General features: G+C 46.5%; 1 protein-coding gene across 7 annotated transcripts in view; it reads right to left on the bottom strand.

Annotated features, from left to right (window-relative positions):
• Positions 1–436: 436 nt before the first annotated feature.
• The window catches only part of EYA3 (EYA transcriptional coactivator and phosphatase 3), a 42,252-nt gene continuing 23,262 nt past the window's right edge, over positions 437–19,426 (bottom strand). For 4 of the 7 annotated variants that reach the window (XM_066335109.1, XM_066335108.1, XM_066335112.1 and 1 more), the window contains 12 exons: positions 18,545–18,682; positions 13,940–14,022; positions 12,404–12,587; positions 11,480–11,619; positions 9,635–9,718; positions 9,005–9,094; positions 8,529–8,587; positions 7,035–7,192; positions 5,370–5,484; positions 4,895–5,016; positions 4,543–4,643; positions 437–3,718 (listed from right to left, as the gene is read on the bottom strand). In XM_066335109.1, the coding sequence (XP_066191206.1) occupies positions 3,638–3,718; positions 4,543–4,643; positions 4,895–5,016; positions 5,370–5,484; positions 7,035–7,192; positions 8,529–8,587; positions 9,005–9,094; positions 9,635–9,718; positions 11,480–11,619; positions 12,404–12,587; positions 13,940–14,022; positions 18,545–18,682 (1,355 nt within the window). In that variant the 3' untranslated portion in view covers positions 437–3,637. Of the gene's footprint in view, positions 3,719–4,542; positions 4,644–4,888; positions 5,017–5,369; positions 5,485–7,034; positions 7,193–8,528; positions 8,588–9,004; positions 9,095–9,634; positions 9,719–11,479; positions 11,620–12,403; positions 12,588–13,939; positions 14,023–18,544; positions 18,683–19,426 lie in introns of all 7 variants that reach the window. The other 3 variants (XM_066335111.1, XM_066335114.1, XM_066335110.1) reach the window with 2 other exon arrangements.

The following is a 19,426-nucleotide window of genomic DNA, read 5'->3' as shown; positions in this document are numbered from 1 at the left end:
ACTGACCTTTGGCTCCTTCTCCTCACCTCCATCACATCCCTCCCAGCACCCCATCCCAAGAGGGAACTCCCATACCAGGGAAGGCATCTGGATGCAGCTGGAGGAGCAGCTGAAATGCTGTTTCACAGCTGCCCCTGTAAGCTCAGCCCTGCCCAAGGCCAGCAGCACTGCAGCAGAGGGTGGGAGAGAGGTGTTTGCTTGTACAGGAGAAAATGGGAAGGGAACATTTGTGCAGGAAGCACCATGTGCCTCCCCTGGGAACCACCTCAGCCCAGGAGCAGGTCCCTGTCCCACTGGCTCCCCAGGGGCACGGGGGCTCTGGTGGCTGCACTGTGACCTGTGGCACCCTGAATGCTCCTGGTGCTGCCAAACCTGGCTCGGGCTGTCACAGGGGCAGGGACTGACAAGGGGGCAGAGACCAGCCTGAAGCACTGACTATAGAAAATAAAGACTTTATTATTTTTTTCCAGTTCACAGGACAGTTCCCATTACACACCATGAACAGGCAAAGGCCCCACAGCCAGCAGCACCTGGGACTCACCCCCCTCACAGCACAGCAGAAGAGGTGCTGTGGGCTCTGGGGGTCCTACTGCTTCCCACCAGTGCCAGCACAGACATCTCCCCAAGGGCTGTTGGAGGCAACAAATACTAGTGGATCAGGTGGTTTTTAAAGCCTCTGTGGCTGTGTTCAGCTGAAGGGGAAGCCAACAGCACCCAGGTGAGCTCAGGTGCTCTGGGCCTGCAGGTTGACTGTCCTTCAGGTGTTCAGGTTTGCTCTCCCATTACCTCTGACCTGACTGTAGCTGAACTGGTGACAGAGACAGGAGAAAATCAATGCTTGGTTAGAGATGCTGTTCTTGCCTCAGTTGAGACAGGAAAAGGCTTAAATTCAGCCAGTAGAGGAAAAAAATAAAATAGCCAGGTCACCCCTTTATTAACAAACACAGAAATGTACCATCAACCTCCTGTTATAAAAGTACTTTACATACATTCAAGGAAACATCATATAAATACCAGTATGAAATGTCAGTGGCTGCGAGTTCCGCACTCGGCTAAAATTTTACCAACATCTTAAAATTTCCCTAAAACATTTGAAGTAAACAAACACAAAGCACAGCCAGCTACCAGGCAGCTCAGGCCTGCAGGTGCAGCACCTGCTGCCAGTGCCTGGGCAAACCCAGCCCCTCTCCAGCACGGCTCTGCTCAGCTGCTTCCGATGGGAGGGAAGCACTGGGGCTGCTCGGCCGTGCCGGTGGTGGGAGGTTAAGGCACAGGGTTTAATCCCAAAGTTCAGCCAGCTGGAGTACGAGATGTGCTCCCAACAGGCTGCTGAACAGGCTGGGACAGCTCCCAGACCTGCTTACAGGAGACCTTTGGATGGGCTGAGGGATGTTCAGCATCAGCACAGACTCTTCTGTGACTACAACCAAGTCCTGATCCTCTGGTGGCATTTCCAAGCCTAGGAGCAAGGAGGTTGCTCCACACCACAGCTCTGCCACTTCACAGGGACCCCAGAGGAACTGGACTCTATGGACCCAGCAGTAAGGGAGCTGGAGCTGCCTCAGCTGCCTTGGAACAGGTGCAAACACACCTGAGCTCTCCTTGTGGTGTAGACAGAGAACATCCCTGTGTCCTGCTCCCCTTTCCAAAGTCCACTGCTGAGCACTCCCAGCACAGCCTGTTTGCCCGCAGGGCAGCCAAACCCCCCTTCCTCTGCTGAGCTGCCCAGTGACACCCACAGCAGACTCCTCAGATTTTCCACAGGATGAGCAGTTCTGCTGCTGACAGGCAGCAGCTCCTATATAAGACAGCATGTTCCTGCTGCAGAGCTCCTGGGGAAACACACAGACCCAGGATCCACCGGGGATCAGAGCACAAGGCCAACACCTGGCAAGGAGCTGAATGGAAAGCAGATCACTCCTGATTCCAGTGACCACCCTGGAGAAAGAGAATCGCCTTTGATTCCAATTTAATTAATCTAAAAAAACAAAACAAAAACCCAAAGGGAAGCTGGAACTGGTACCATGTGAAATAGACCTCCCAGGTCCAGTCCCTGAGCACGAGGTATCCAAACCCCTGGCTCTAGGCACCTTCTGCCCCATGGTCACTGGAGCTGATGCTCCCAGGGCACAGCTGGCCCAGCAGCTCCTCCTGCACTGATGGAAATTAACCCTCAGTAATTAATGCCATGAAAGGAATGCAGCAAACACACCCCTGCCTGTATGGGTCAGTGTCCTCCCTGCAGTGACACATTTTCAGCCCAGTCTCCTGGTGGCTGATGACCACGTTCTGGAGGGGGTCTGGGTGCAGCCACAGGTCTGGCTCAGGAGCAGCAGCAGCAGGTTCTGGGGCACAGCACACACCTGTCCTCAGGGCACCTGCTGATCTGGTGCCATCAGGAGATGGGGAAAGACCACCAAACACTGCCTGAGTTGGCACAAACCCAGTCCCTGTGCCAGCCCCAGTCCTCAGCTGGCTGCTCCTGGCTAGGGGAGCTGCAGGTCACTGACTCCAGCCTCTATTCTGAGACAGTAGCAGAAAAATCAGCATCACCATTCCTCCCAAGTGCCCCATGCTGCCAAGTCACAGTGTCTTAGAAAATTAAGTCCCTCTTAACAAGGCGTTTGTTTTTCATTATGTAGTTAGGCTAATGAAAAGAATATAAGAAAATTGGATCTGATTCTACTAAAAGGAACTTACAAATAGGGTCAGGAACACAGAGGTGAAGGTTATACCATAGTCAGAGCCTTCTCTGCAACATCCATGAGGATTTAGGAATTAGATTACTCCTAGTCCAGGTGAGGACTCTGGTCACATCTGAGCAGTCTGCACCAGTCTGCTGAACCTGGTGTTCACAGGCCGTTTCATTTTTCTTTGCAGGGAAAATTTGTGGGATCTACAGTCCAGACCAAGGCTGGAATCCAGTGATCTGTTGGCTAAAAGGACTTGTGCACACATTGACTAGAAGCCACTGGGATCAACTCAGAACACCAATACTTGCCTCTACAAGGAACCACATATCCCAGAAGCATTCCCTTACCTTTGTATTTTCCAGTCATCCCATACTGAGGAAATAACATAAGGACATTGTAATAAATTAACTGTTTTGAACACCCAGGGAAGGAGATAGGACACATTTTACAGCAATAGAGGTATTTTTGACATTGTCATTAATATTTCCTATGAAAAAAACCCATAGCTCTTCGGCTTTGCAAAACAAGGGAGATTTAAGCTCTGCCATCAGCGTTTTCCTATAAAAATAAAGTTTTGTGTTTACTTGGGTTCTACAACTAAGCTGAATAGAAAGGAGAAGGCTCTTACAAATCAATCTGCTGTTTTATGGCCCCTCCCTCTGGAGACACATGCCAGAGGCATTCAGCTGGCTCCCTAAGTCCCTTCTGCAGACAAGCTCTAGCTCTGCTGAGTCTAGGGCTTCTTTACAGGACACCTCTGGAACTGGCAGGGCCCGTGCTCCCAAGGATCGACCTGCTGTCACATTCCACTGTACAGTTTGCATTAGGTATGTTTTCTTCATCAAGCTGAAAAGTGAGTCCCCAAACATGTGAGATTTCTGCCTTCCTCCCCCAGTAATGGAGAGGGCTTGTGGGAGCTGCAGTGACATCTTTGCTCCAGCTTCTTACAGGAAGTCTAACTCAAGGGCCTGGTGAAGGGACACGAGGTCGGCGTGGTTTGTGATCCTCCAGAAGGGCATGTTGTGCTGCAAAGAGAGAGCACAGGCAGGTTTATGCAGGGATTTTCAGCTGAGGTGGAAGCAGAGGCTGGGCAGAGGTGCAGGGCTGTGCACTGTGGTGGTTCTGAGCACAGCACTCTCAGGACAGACCTCAGCCACGTGCACATCTGTATCTGGAGCCCATCTCGTGCACATCTGTGTGTGACAGGCACCAGCACTGACTGTCAGCTGCACCCAGGAAAACCTGTCCAGGGCCCCCAGGACACCTGCACAGGTGACAGCTCTGGCACATGGCAGAAGGTGTGAAGCCTGCAGAGTCAAGGTCCTGACAGTCATCTTTGCACTTCACTATTAATTACCACAACTGAACAACCTCTCCAGGCCTGTCCAAATCGATCAAACTCTTTGCTTCTTGTTTGTAATTCAGACTAATGGCAGGTCCTGTATTTATCTACTGCTGTTCCTGAGCCTTGAGTCCTCCACACTACTGAGAAACTGCAATATTCTGATAGTCACAGGCTAGGATCAGTGTATGGAACCATAGAACCATCAAGGGTGGAAGGGACTTCCAAGATCACTGAGTCCAACCTTTCAACTTCAACATGCTAGACTAAGACACTGCTGACAGGGACAGTGTTATATGCAATCCTAAATAGTAAAATAGAAACTTCAAACATCCACAAGCCAGAAAACTGCCCATCTTAACAAAACGGAAGATCTCTTGCACCAAAGGCAAACTTTGCTCCTGGCTGCCCTGGCCTGAAGAGCTCAGCTTTGGAACATGAGTCCTTGTAGGCAAAGCCTGCCAGAAATTTCCCTTTGCATTGCCCCAGCTCTGCAGTCAGACCCACCTGCTTGGCTGCCACCTCCTCATCACGCCCATCTCCAATGACCACGTAAGTGACCTTCTTTCCAAACCGTGACACGATCCTCTCGAAGCAGCTCTCTTTGCCTGCCAAAGACAATTCCCCTGTAAGGAGCCTCAGGCAGAGAGAAACAGAGCCTGAACAGGTCCCTTCCTCCCAGTACAGAAACACTTCTGGTCTTACTGGCCAGGTGGAGAACCCAGTTCAGCTCCCAAGGCCAGAAGCCTCGACCACAGCACGGGGCTGCTCAGCTGCAGAAATGGCATTTCCCCATGTAAAAATCCCAGCTAATCCTCAGCAGATGCCACAGTGCCAGAGACTTGGCACAAGCCCTTACCTATTTTTGTAGCACTATAAATATTTTCAATGGGGAACACCTCGCCCAATCCGTACAGAAGAACTTTGGCAAGAGCTGGCATCAGTTGGGTGGTTGTGATCAGGATGTTCTCACAGTTTTTTCTAAAAGAAAGAAAAAACACTTGTAACAGCACATCTACAGGCAGTGGTGCCAGGACTGCTCCAGGCAGTCTGATCAGCTTTCCCCAGGGGCCATATCCTGCTTTCAAGGAGGCATTTTAGGACAAGGTTTTGCAATTTTTGCTTCTTTGCTTCTGGCAGAATTCCCTGCCAGAAAAACCATTTGGTGAGCATGAGGACAGGTGTTGCAGCAGAGAAACAGGGGTGGAGTTCTTGCCCTCAGGCACTTGGCACCTGTGCCAAACAGCAGCAGGGTGACAGGGACAGTGCCCAGCACAGCACCCAAGGGTGAGAAAGGGCTGAGAAAGCCTCACATGCATTCCCAGGTTCCATACCTGGACTGGATGAGCAGCAGGGATTTTAATGCAGTTTCCAGCCAGGAATCTGTCAGCACTTCTATGTCAGTCCTCAGTCGCTGCAGAGCTTCCCTCTTCTGTGGGCTGAGCAGGCCTGGAAGGTGAGGAACATGTGTTTGCCTGGCAAGTCTGACACAGGGAGGGCTGTCCCCAGTGCACCAGCTGCCTGCTCTGCAATAAATAACAGAACTGAAGGCCTCTGGAAGCTGGACTGTCTCAAAGCAATGAAAGAAACCAGCTCTCAGTGATATGAATGAGCCCAGACATCCATCCAGGAGTCTGTGGGGAACTGGGCAGACACTTATCTGCAATTATTTCTAAGCATTTCTCAGGATACAGGCAATCAAAGGCACTTCTCTCACACAAAGCACTCACAGTAGTAGAGGTCCAAGGCCACAGAGAACTCCTACAGTCACCCTCTCTGACTTTCTGCTTTCCAAGGACTCTTTCCACTTCAAGTCCTTTTTTACATATCTTTTTTTAAACCACTCTCCCTTCTCTTATTCCCATGCTTGTAATTGCCTTTAGATAAAATTTTCTTCAACTCTCCAGTTTTGAATTAAAAGCAGACAGAAGTCGAGCCCATTTCTGTTCCTGACAGTAAACACAGCAAGAAAGGAAAGGAGCACATGGAGCCTCCACGTCTCTCCAATTTCCATCCATGACATATGAATGGAAATTGAGCCTTCACTTGAGCTTTCTGTTACACCAGCCCTCTGCACTAAGGCCACAGAGGGACCCACAGCAGGCTGCACTGACAGCTGCTTCATCATGCAGCTTTCCACAGGTCCTGAAAAACTCTGCATCCAGGTTTCCCACAAGCAAAATATGAAATCATGGTCTGATCTCTACAGGAACTCAGGTAACTGCAGCACACTGGACTGCAGACCCACACTGGCAGGTTTTTCAGGCTGGAAGCTGTAGCTTTGAATATCTGATTTTTAGAAAATATGTCCCAAAAAAAAATCTGTCAAGGTTTTTGTGCAGGCAAAGGGTACCCAAACCCACAACCAACCAGGCCAAGTCACCCTACCAGGTGAGCTGCTCCAGCAGTGTCCCTTTTCCAGGGATGGCAATGCCAAGATTCAGACAAAACAGAAAACTCATCTCCATTTGCTCATTATGGTTTGCATGATTGTGACTGCTTTGGACTTGAAAGGGAAGCAAAACTGGAAGGCTTTAAGTCACTTTATGAAGAAAGAGCAGAGAAGTCATGTCAGACTGTGGGCCCCACAGCCCAGGGGTGACCACTGTATTTCCTGACAATGGCATGACCAAAGGCAGACTTTGTGGAGACAGGAATGAGCAACAAGGCAAATGAGTCACTCAGGGCACTGCTGAGCAGAGTGCCAGGCAGCGTCTCATACCAAATTAGCAAAGGGATACTACCTACACCAGAACTTTTGCCTCTGGGACTGAGTGACCATCCTTATCTCCACGATAAATCCCAGCCTGCACTGGCACACTGTTCAGTTTCAGATGTATCCTCTTAGATTCCACAGAAATTTGATCCCAGTTAGCACTAAGAGAATAGGTTTATTTCTCATGTCCACACATCAGGAAAGCCAAAACTCTGAGGAAGGACAGAGCCTGGCTCCACAAGCCCTGTTCAGGGCTCAGCCCTCGGTGCAGGTGACCACTCACCTCCAACGTTAGTTTTGTATTTGTTGTAGATCTCGCGTACCCTGCGGTAGCGGAAGGCCAGTTTCCTCATCCAGTCCACTCCCTGCACACCCACCGAGGAGCTGTGGTTTGTGTTGCTTCCCGAGCCACTGAAGCCATCCGTGGAGAAGTTGTAGTTGCTGTTCCAGGAAAGCAGAAGGGTTAGGTGTGTCACAGCAGCAGAACCACTGTGGCACTTGTGGAGAGGCTGCCGGTGGCAGCAGCTGGGGAACAGCACGGGGAGATGTGGGCCTGATGTTTCTGGGTCTGAGAGATTTCAGCCTGCTAGCAGCTGTTAACTTTTCCCCAAGGAAAAAATTCTCAAGGAAGTTTCTTCTCAAAACAACCTCGGCAAACAACTCTCCTTTCTCTCTCAAAACAATTTTTCTCCAGGTGCTGTTTTGCTGTTTCTTTAGTTTAACCCATGGGATTAGAGAGGTGTCGTTCCTATTCACCAATCATGGTAAGTCTGTATTGAAACACTTTATAAAAGGTAATAAGAATTACACAATAAAGCCTTCTTTTTCTATGGTCCTTGCCTTCTGAAATATTTGGAGTATTTCTTTCGTGTCCTACAGCAACAGGGAGGAGCTGCACAAGCACTGTGGCACCTGGAGAGCAGAGCCTGGCTCCTGTGGGAATGCTGACAGCCAACTACAGCTGCTGCACAACTGACTGACACAACTCCTTTCATATCCTCCACTACAAAACTCTCCTTTACTCTTTGGCTGCTCACTCCTCTGCCATACAGAGCATCTTTCCCACTGACTCCTTCCTCATTCTGCAGCAATAAATCTCAGCACAACATCTTCCAAACACAGCATCCATGCCTTTCCATCACAACTGCAGCTCCACAAGCACATGAGCTGCTTCACCAGTTTATGACTGCAGAAAGCAAGTCCTGCTTCACCACTTTCTCGGTATTTCTTTCTCCCTGACAGATCTTTCTCAGACTTTTCCATGAGCCAGTTCAGCTTAGTAAAAAAAACTACCTCTCCCTGTTTGATAGTGAGCACCACACTCTCAGAGGGATGCAAACCACAGGAGAACTATCAAAGGTCAAGATTATGGAATCACAGAATGGTTTAGGTTGGATAGGACCTTCAAGATCATCTCACTCTAAACCCCTGCCAAAAGCAGGGACTTTTTCTACTAATCTAATTAGAGTAACCATTAGATTAGGTTACTAATCTAATGCTGTCATCATGAGATCTAAGTGTTGGTTCTCCATCTCTCTGTGCTTGTCATTGAGCACAGAGGCAGCATTTAACAGTAGGCAATATAATTCACAATACAATTTCAAAACTCTTAATGCTTTGTAGGTGTTCAAAGAAATGCCCCCAGCAAACAAACACTTTGCCAGGTTTCATCCCTTGCACAATGCTGAGCTCCATTCCTTTACCCCACCTGCATTTGAAGTCTTCACAAAACCTGAATACATCAGCAATACATTTCCTGCATTCATCAGTACTACACCTTAGATCTTGGCCATTGTCATCAGATGCCACATCTTCTATGTGTACCTGGTCACACTCCTGTTAAAGACAAAAAACCCCAAAAATAGAGTCATGCTGTGGTAATCCAGAAACACACTGATTTTTTTTGGCTTAGTCACAGCCTTTGAGAACTGACATCCTCAAGATTGCCTTTTCCTCATATCTCTGGTCTCCATTTCAAAAGAGGACCAGTGGAAGCAAAATGCTTACCAGCCCAAAAATGCAAATAAAGGATGGATCTTTTTATCTGTACAGGTTCAAGCAAAAACCCAGCAGAAACTGAGATTGCTGCTGACACTAGAAAGCTGCAGAATTCCTGTCTCAGTTAAGAGTGCACCCCTGATTTGGCTGTTCTTACAACAAGAGGCTCTAAAGTACAGAGCCCTCACAAAGAGTGAGATGTAATTCTGACATGTTAATGTGGAGTTCTGCCTTTGAAACACATTTGTCATGTACCTCCAAGTCATTGAAAAACAAGTGAGTATCAGCAACTTCGAAAATCATCTCCTCCATGGACAGACCTGAGCCAATCACTAGAGTTGGATCCTGGAAAAACACAAAAAGAAAATGTAAATGCACTGTGGATCCAGGCAGAAGGGAATTGTCATAAATCTATCATCAACTAAACTGCACAGAGTTTTCCACTGTATATCAAACTTGGCATAATTCCAGCTACATTCAATGGTGTGAACTAAAATTTCCCTAATATTTTAAACAAATTAAATTAAAAAAAAAAAAGAAGACTGATACATTTTCACAGTCAGCACATACAAAACATTAAAAAATCTACAACGTATTTTGAAGAAGAACCACTTCTTTTCCCTATGTGAGAAGACCTCAGTTATTCCCAGTGAGGATGAAACCAGCTAGACAGACGTGCACTGTAAGAAGGGACATGCTGGTGACATCCATGCCCTAGCTCTGTATAAAGCCAAATTTAGTTCTTTATCTGCCCCAAACTGCCAACAACTTAAAAGCACCACTGCAGAGAGTTAAAAAAACCCCAACCCTATTCCTTTTCCAAAGACTAACATTTAATTCTGCACGATGGAAATGGGTTTCCTTCAATGGAAAAGACAGTATTACCTTGCCATATTTTTGAGCATAAGACCCGGTGAGAAGAGAATGGAAGATGATGATGGTCTCATCCAGGTCCCAGAGAAACACCCGCTGCAGAAAGAACAAGAGTGGGTTAGAGCTGAGATATTCCAGGCACTGAACTGCAACAAAGGAACAAGTTTTAGAGTTAATTTTGTGGTTAGCTGCAGTATACTTCAATAGGTATGAACAGCAGTTGTCATCTTACAGGCTGAACTCATTCAACTCTTCAGTTGATTGCAGTGGAGTTTATTTACTGCCACAGAAGTACACACTCAGGCTATGGCTGTTTGATCAAACTATTTCAAAAGCTTCTCTTGCTTTTATAGTTATAAAAGTAAAGCTTGGAGTGCTAATGAATTGTAGAGCCCTGCTGAGGCAAAGTGTACTTCCTGTGATCTGGAGAGCGCCAGAACATGCCCTTGGTGTTTGTCAGAGAAACCTTTGGTATAAATAAAGCAATGGGCTGCCATGAGGAATGGCAGAGTTTTGGTACAGAAGGACTTTGACTAATTAGAATTGAGAGCTGGGCCAACATGTGGGGTGGAATAACCCCTCACATAGTCCAGGCTGAAGGAGCTGGAGGGCAAACTGGACACCAGGACAAGGCAGCAGCACTCTCTCCCTGTGGATAAGATGACTTTCCTGCTGGAGTGTGCCATGTGTGCCAGAAAGGAGGTGCTGTCTCAAGCTATTTGGCACTGGCAAGGTTACCCCAGATGGCATCCCAGGTCCCAGAGATCTGTGAGGAAATGAGAGAGTTGACAGCAAAATGCTGTTGAGATGGTCAGCAGCCCACAGGAGAGGCTAAGGAAACTGGGATGGCTTATCTCAGCAAAGAGGAGACTACAGGGCATCTAACAGCACACCACAACGAATTGAAAGGCAACTGCAAAGGAGACAGAAATAAATTCTTTTCAGTAGTGGCAGATGGAAAATTGCTATGGAAGGGGAAATCTGCAGCATGGGAGATTCCAACTGGACACAGAACTCCTTCTTCCCTGGGTGGGTGTGGTAGTGCTGGGACAGATCACTGGGTACAGGATCTCACTGTCTAGGTACAGGATCTTCAGCTTTGGAGGCCTCATGGCTCAGGGAGACAAAGCCACAGCCCCAGTGCTGGGGACAGCCCTGCTCTGAGCCTGCAGTGGAGTCACCTGATGTCTCCTCAATGACACCACTATGATTCCAAGACGTGTTTAAGTGATGCTTTGGGGTTGAAAGGGACTTTGAAAACCATCCAGTTCCAACCCTTCTGCCATGGGACCCCTTCCACCAGACCAAATTGCTCCAAGCCCCATCCAGCCTGGCCTTGGACACTTCCAGGGATGAGGCAGCCACAAACTGCCTGGGAACCCTGTGCCAGGGCCTCCCCACCCTCACAGGGAAGATATTTTCTCCTAATATCTAATCTAAACCTACTCTCAGTTTGAACTCATGTGGACAGACCTCTTAGTAAGGCCTGTAGTGATAGAACAAGGGAGAATGGTTTTAAACTCAGAGAGTAAATTTAGACTAGATCTAAAGAGGACATTTTTTTTGCAATCAAAGTGGTGAGGCACTGGCACATGTAGCTCAGAGAGGTGGTGGATGCCCCATTCTTGAGAACATTCAAGACCAGGTTGGATAGAGCTCTGAGTGCCCTGACATCTACTTGAAGATGTCCCTGTTCATTGCAGGGTGGTTGGAGAAGATGACCCTGAAAGGTCTCTTCAACCCAAACCATTCTATGACAACCTTCCATTTCCATGGAGATGGAATGAAAAAAAGGGAGAATTTTCACCACCACACTATAGTGCAATGTTACCTGTAGAAAAGAAGAGCACTATTTACCTCCAGTTCACTGTCTTGTGAGGAGGAGGTATCTGCTTTCCTCTTCCCTCTGTTCTTTCCAGGGATGTTTTTTCTTGCTTGCTCATCTAACTCTTTACTTGCTGTTGCTCTTGGTAGCAAAGGACTTGTGGATGCATCTCCTGGAAGAAAGAAATCACACAGCTCTCATCCCTTTGTGTCTCAAAACAAACACCAATACAGCACTGGCCACAAACCATCTTAGTAACAGCCAAGATGTTACTTTACCATGTGGATGCAGTAGTAGTTGAACCCTGATTAGAACATAAACCATGATTTCTTTGTCCCATCATTTCAAAACAGCTCCATCTCCTCAGTTCAGTCCCCCAAAACTGAGCTATTGCAAGAGCTACTGCCTGCAGAGCAAAGCCAGAGCAGAGCATCCTCTAGGCTAAGGCCTGGAACTCTGCAGTCATTTCACCACCCTGGAATTACTCCATTACTCAACTGTGTCTATTTTATTTAACAGACAGCAGAATATAAAAGAGTAACAGTGATGATGTTGGCCCTGGAGACAGACACAGCCTTGGCCAAGCAGCACGGCCACGACTGACAGGGACATGGGATGGAGCCTGTTCTGCTACTGGTAAGAACACTCCTCCTAGGGAAAGAGTACACCACCTCCTGCATCTTTCTCTCCTGCAGCCTGGTGTTCAGAGGTTCAGCACGTGTCCCCTCTCCCTGGGGCACACAGAGCACATGTGTGTCCTGGAATGGCAGCAGCAGAAGACTCCTGACACAGGAGTTTGGCTGACCCACCGTAACACTCTGCACACCAGTGAGAGCAGTGTGACAAGGAAGACAAGTGTCCCAGCAGTCCAAGATGCTGCAGGGACCCTTTGGGGATGTGTCCCCACAGCTGGCCCTGCCCTGTGGAGCAGAGGTGTTTTACAGACCCCGCCTCACCGGAGGAAGGTCTCTGCACTGCCCGTGCCGACACCAGGGCGTTTGGTTTCTCCTCTGGGTACGTGGTGCTGGATAATGCCAAGCTCTCTGTGCTGCTGTCTGCTGGTGGCACCACTCCAAAGCCTGAGCTCGGGTAACAGGTCTGGTACTGACTCTGGCCAAGGATCGTGTACGTAGGATATTCCTGTTGGAGGAAAGAGTTAGTGATGGTAAGGTACCTCATTTAGAAAACACTCTGAACATCCAGAAAAGGATGATTTTTGTATTAGAATATCCTGTCCAAGAAAAATCCCGGCAAGAGCACAGTCTGACTTTATGCTGTTTCATTCTGCATATGTAAGACATGCCCAAAAAGGGCTGAGAGCTCTGCCTGCCCAATGGCTCCTGCACAGACAGGTTTTGTAGAGGAGACCAGTGATCACAGGGCCATTCCTCTGCTTCCAGTGTCTGGAAAAATAAATTCATAAGGAATGAAGTGACAGTAACAGGGGAGTTGAGTGGATGCCAAGACATCAGTGCACTCTGTGCTGTGGAATGTGTGGTTTTCTCTTGCATTTGACAGTGACAGAAAGTGACCTTGGGCCTCACTGAGGGCACAACTACATGATAAATGGCCCTTACTCATGTTCTGCCTTCATCAAGCAATAATTCTGCCTGCTGGAAGGTATCCATTTATGAAAACTACTTAATTCATTTAGATCACTCAGCACCTGGAGCTGTGCTTGAGGATTTTAACTTCTGCTACCGACAGTAAAAAAAGTAGAGACCTCAAATGTCACATCGCACTATTCTGGTCCACAGTGCTCTCTTGATTCCCTTGAAGAGCAGCCTGAGTTTGTGAACCAGGTACCTTGGTCTGAAATACTAAATCTATTTTTCCCCCTTACTGTTCCAAGCAAGTTTATGTTTAAAAAGCAAGAGCACAAGCACAGAAGGATTTTTGTGTATCCACTGCATTTTCCATACTCCCTGTATTCTCCTTCTGAATAGCTGGACACTGAAGGCTTCTTTTGTATATCCAACTACTCAGAATGGCAGTCAACCACCCACAGAGGAAAAAGGCAGGGGGAAATGGTCTTTGCTGGCTTGCAGGGCTGTCTCACTTTGTTCTAGTCTGCCATCAGAATGCACACCCTACTTTATTGGGTTGGGCTTTTGTTTGTGTACAACCTCATTTCTTATTCTTGCTGAGGGAGAACAAAGGTGTCCAAAAACATCCACCTCTAATCCCCCCTGCAGGTTTAGTCCTCAAAATAGCTGACTTCTTTCCTCCTCTCCATCTCTCTTGCAGAGATCTCAGTTTTAAGACTCACAATTTGTAATGAGGCAACAGCTTTGAGCAGATGGAGTTTGTTGCAAAGACCAAAGGGAGAAGCATCATGATCAAAGAGATTTGGGGACTTTGAGTTACACACTGAGCACAACCCCAGTACCACTGTGCTCCATTTGAAGTGACATTTCCACGTCAGTTTTGAGCAACGTGTTAAACAAAGATAAAAGAGATGGTGCACATAAATTTACCAAGGAAGTTTTTACCTGTGAGATGCTGGCTACTGCTGATGTGGAAATATTGACAACAGTTGAGGATGTAGAGACTGGACTGGCATTGGTAGTTGATGCTGTAAAATTGAGAATTACTGCATTAAATATTCTAGAAAAGTGTAAGAAATGAGAAGTCGTGAAATAAATACTTACTAGGCAAATGTGCAAGCATTTGTGCTTCCAGCAGCACTCTGTTACTAACAGCCAAAAAAGGACTGGGGTGTATTTTGACACCAGTCACATTTCAATTGGGTTTACAGAGAAGGAGAGCTAGTACATCTTTAAAAACTGTCCTTTCAAATGGTTCAGGAACCTTTTCCCTCTGTGGTTGACAAATGGTGTAGAATTAAAAAGGTTTTACATCTTTAGTACATGTTTTGATAAGACAACAATACCATTCTGATGATCAATCAGTAGCAGCTGAAAATGAATCAGAATAAATCAAGAAAAATGACATGAATGTGTTTAAATCAGTTCTGTTAAAAAAAAAAAAGAATTCTGCATCTAACTTAGCATTTTTAGTATAATTAGATTTAAAATTAAGGGAAACATTAAGAATGTTTCAAATAGTAGAAAACGAGTGTTTCCTGCTGGAGAAAGTGAGCATCTCTCCCAGCCTCCCTGTGTCTAGAATTGCTTTTTGGATGTGACTTTCTGAAATAATCTGTCAACAGCTCATAGGACAAATTCTTAGAGATGTGTAGTTCTTAGTACCAACTTGAAGACGTTTCCTAAGCTTTGTGTCACTGCATTCAGTTCTCCCAAAACACAGAAGAGGTCAGTACTTGGGAATACCAATGGTTTAGCAGTTTTTGGGGGGCCACTCCATTAAACATTCCTCAACATGGGGTTTTGGGACTCACAAGGATAACAACAAATAATTAAATCAAAAGGAACAAAACCAGATGCCACCAAGAACTATTTGCTTGTCTAAACCATGTTCCCCTGCACACAAATAAAACAAAAAAAAAAAAAATCCCATTTAGATGCTTATGTAAAAACTTGCAGAAATTCACAATCTCCCTACTTTACCATCACTCTGAGAAAAACCCTTATTTTCTGCAATTACCACCATGCAGAATTCACCCCAAGAACTCAAGCTCCTGAAGGCTCCAGTCCTGTTCCCCCCAGAGAAACAAACCCACCATGAACTCTTAAAGAGTGCATGTTGTGCTATGGCAAGCACCAATACTACCTGGTGCCTCCTGGAAAGGGGAATGGATCCAAAATATGCCTCAAAAATGTTAAGAAAACAAAGGAAACAGATCTTAAAAGATGTGTAGAAATACACAGTATTTACAGGAGATGAAAAATACGAAGAGTGTCATCTCTGTGGAAACAGAAACGAAGGGAATTAGCCCCAGGAACATTTAGAAAAAGTCAAAAGGGCTGCACTGAACAGCAATAGTGGCAATGAAGACACTCAAGGAGCTCCACAGCTTCCTGAAGCCTGCTGTGAGAGCCAAGGAACCTGTCACAGACACTCCTCATAAGCAACTGCTTGAAAACAAGGGGCAGTTCCCAAATGAAGCTCCTTCCAATTCCACATTATGGAAACTATGAAGGCTGTTATCACCTTAACAGAAGGTTCTTTCCCAGGCCCCTGTGAAGCCCAGCTCTTCAGAAAAGACCCTTGCTGTCTGAACAAACCTGCCATGCAGCTGGGGCAGAGCAACTCTCTGGAGGACAGACTGTCACACCACTGCTCTCAAGATTCTTATGGACAGGAAACAGAAAGTGGTTCTTATCTGTAATGCTCTGCAGAGGCTGCTTCTCCACTGAGATTGATTACACAAGTTAAGAAAGGAGAAAAAAGATTCCAAGGTTTGGCATTTCCTCAGTTGAACTTCATTGCTTATCTTAACTCTGGTCTCCTTCCAAGAGGTCTTTTTAATAATCCTGTATCCAAACACTGCTACATATCAGATTTTTTTCAAATAGTTTCCACCACATGGATGAACTAACTCTTTCTGCACTGGGGGGCCATTTCCTTCTACCTGTGAATGGGCCAGAACCGTGCAAAAATATTGGGCACAAATTTGCCAAACATGACTTCAAGGGCTGAAGTTTAAAGACCAGCAAATACAAATACTGCATTAAAGATGCCATGACTCTTTTCCTCTTTTACTTTACTCCCCACTTCAGAGCTCATCCTCAGACATTATATCCCTGCCTCCCCTACCTTATTAATCCCTATCTGCTTTGCTTCAATCATTTCCAGAGAGCCAAAACCAGAACCATGCACTGAAATTCCCCTCTAATGAGTCAGCATCATTGTACAACTGCTGATTTGAGTGGAGAGAAAAGACAGATATTCCAGGGATTACTACTAAAACAACTCTGTCCATCCTCCCAGCTCTGCTCTCCACCACCTCCCTGGCAGCAGCCCTTGTACTGACCTGACCTCTTGGTGGGCTGCTTGAGAAGGAAATGTAGCAAATCCGAAGAAGAAGTTTCCTGCAAGTCTGCAAAAAGTCTTTCCAAAAAGCAACAGCTTTTGCACAATTAGAGCGACTTTTGCACACTTTGGGGTGATTTGTGCGCACTTTCAGAGAGCAGCCTGCAGGGAAGCTTCTCACATCACACATTCTTCCAGCAGCACAGAATAAAATCCTTCTCCAAGCTGGGGTTGAGCAGTTTGCAGATGAGAAGATTCCAGGGAGATCTCAGAGCCCCTTCCAGCATCCAGAGGGGCTCAGAGAGAGCTGGAGAGGGACTTTGGACAAGGGATGCAGTGACAGGATAAGGGGGAATGGCTTCCCACTGGGCAGGGTTAGATGGGATATTGAGAAGGAATTCTTGGCTGTGAGGATGCTCTGCAATGATGTGGTTGCCCCATCCCTGGAAGTGTCCAAGGCCAGGCTGGACAGGGCTTGGAGCAACCTGGTCTAATGGAAGGTGTCCCTGCTCATGGCAGAGGGGTTGGAAATGGATAATCTTTAAGGTCCCAACCAGCCCAAACAAGCATGTGCTTTTCTAATTCTTCTACAGAGCAAAGCCTGACATGGGTCTGTCACTTCACCAGCCCCAGGGATCCACCTGCTCCCCACGGACATCACTGGGAAATCTGGCAGGGCTCACATTGAGTAGAACCACTCCTGACCCCTGGCAATCAAAGCTGGTGCTGTGAGACACAGTAAGTCATTCTGCTGGTGGGACTGTGGGAAGGAGGGTTATGCTGGAAGGAAGGGAGTATTTCCAGTACTGGAAATGGACTTTCTTCTTGTTATGCATGTGAAAAGTGAATTAAGGATAAATATTACACTGGGCCATTGACTGTCACAATAATGCAAGTTGAGCAAGTTCCGTGACATACCACATGACTTTCCTCCATCAGAGACATGCTAAAACCTACTCAGTGCTAATTTTAGGAATTATCCTCCTTTTCCTGGCTCTCATGAGACCACATCTGGTTATAGCACTCAGTTTGGCCCCTCAGGCACAAGAAAAATTCAGCAAAGAGACACCAAACCAGTCAGGGATCTGGAGACTGTGGCCTGCAAGGGGCATTTCAGGGGAGAGGGATTGTCCATCCAGGAGAGGAGGTGGCTTTTGGGGACCTGATGCAGCCTGCTGGTACCTGCATGGACATTAGTGAGAGGACAAACACAGGCTCTTTTTGCAGGTGTGCAGCAGCAGGAGGAGAGAAAGGGTCAGAACATGAAAGAGGGAAAGTTCTGAGTCCACAAAAGAAAAATAATTTCATCATAATGATAGTCAGGTTCTGGAACTGGCAAAATGTGCATCCTTGAAGATTTTGGAGATCCCACTACATAAAGCTCTGAGCAATCTGGTTCTGAATTTTGCATCAACTACTCTTTGAGCAGGAAGCTGAATTAAAAATCTCCTGAAGTCCCTGAATTATTCTGTGAAAATATTCCACAAGAAACAGATTAAGAATTCCTGAAATGCTTTATAAAATTTCCACAGAAAGAGACAAAATTTTCACAATTCCTCACCAAAACATAAATGGCAAATTCCAGCCTAAAGAAAAGGTATCAATTTGCACATATGTGCCATAAGCAACAATATTCCATTATTCAGCTATCTGGCACGTTCACTCCTCAAAACTGCTGTGGAAGCTGGTGAAATTCAGCACTTGCCTTCTTAGATGTGGCACTTCCAGCAACTATAATATCTGAATGGTAGTTCTCTACTGAGAAATGCACTTCCTAGCAGATCTACCAACCAAGTGTGTGTGATACACAAGAGCCATCTACCTCCAGAAGGAATTAAAAACAAATGTTTAAAAATCTCACTGCAGTCAGCATATTTCCTGACATCAAGCTAAAGACCACAAACAAAGAGAAATGCAAGAGCATTCCCAATAAAGCATGCAGGAACACAACATGGAGTCTCTTTCCCCTTCCCATTTGCTCTTCATCCTGTTCAGCCCAGCAGCGTGGCACCAACGAGCCAGCCTGGTGCACACACAGGTATGAGGCAAACACAAACCCAGAAACACACAGGCACGAAGAGAAAAGAGGCAAAGCATGAAGAAGCATGCACAAACCAAGGACAAGCGTGCAAGCATCTCTAGTTTGGTATCTGGACTCAGTTAGGTGGAGAGAGATGCAGATAAAAACCATGCCAAGTTACCTTCAATGGAATAAGAATAATGTGCTGGGCTGGGCTGGCTTGTGGTTAACCCTGTAGTGCAGGTAAGAACACTGTGCTGACTTGTAGATGGAGTCTGAATTAAACCACTTTCAGGTTTCATACCTGGCCACAGTGCACCTGAATCAGATAAATTGGACCAGTTACAAACAAATATGCTGGGACCAAACGGCATGCTCCTACCTCAGATCAAGATTTTTGCTCATCACAAAAGCAAGTAACAAAGACACACGGAAAATGTTTAATTTCAGCAATAGTAAGCGCTGACTGTCAGGCTGTGCAGGGATTAGAGCTGGTGACAACATGGCTGAAAAAGAGAAAATTAAAAGCACCAAGAAGACTTATTCACAAAGCTTTTAACTAGAAATCTGTTTGTGTCACTAAGATTCACTGCCCATGCAGATAAAGGACCTGCCAGTCACTGTGATTTTGGGCTGAGCTGCACAGCACTGCCAAGGACATCAGCTGTTACACACTGAGCCAAAGCTGGGACCTATGAAGGCCAAGCCCAACACTTCCACTACTTCACTGGGCTTTGGGATAAATATTTTAAACCAAGCCACAAGTCAGTAATTTTCCTAGACTGCCAACAGTAAATATAGAGCTAAAAAAAATTTTAAAATCCGAACGTTTGTTCCACATTTCCTGTTGTTTTGGAATGCTTTTGTAACAACCGTGGGCACGGCATAGAGAGCAGAGTGACTGTAATTATGTGTACAGGACACAATTAGCATGTGGTTCAGCTCAGGTGCCCTGTTAAGATTGAGGTCTCTGCACTCAGAGGTGCCAACAGTGTCCAACTGAGGCAGCTCAGCTCAGGCCTCACTCTTTGGGGCTCTTCAGGCTTTCATTTGAGAGTCTCCA

This window comes from Sylvia atricapilla, chromosome 24 (genome assembly GCF_009819655.1).
Source record: "Sylvia atricapilla isolate bSylAtr1 chromosome 24, bSylAtr1.pri, whole genome shotgun sequence".
In the NCBI taxonomy this organism is placed as follows: Eukaryota; Metazoa; Chordata; class Aves; order Passeriformes; family Sylviidae; genus Sylvia; species Sylvia atricapilla.
This window is presented reverse-complemented; position numbering and strand designations above follow the sequence as displayed.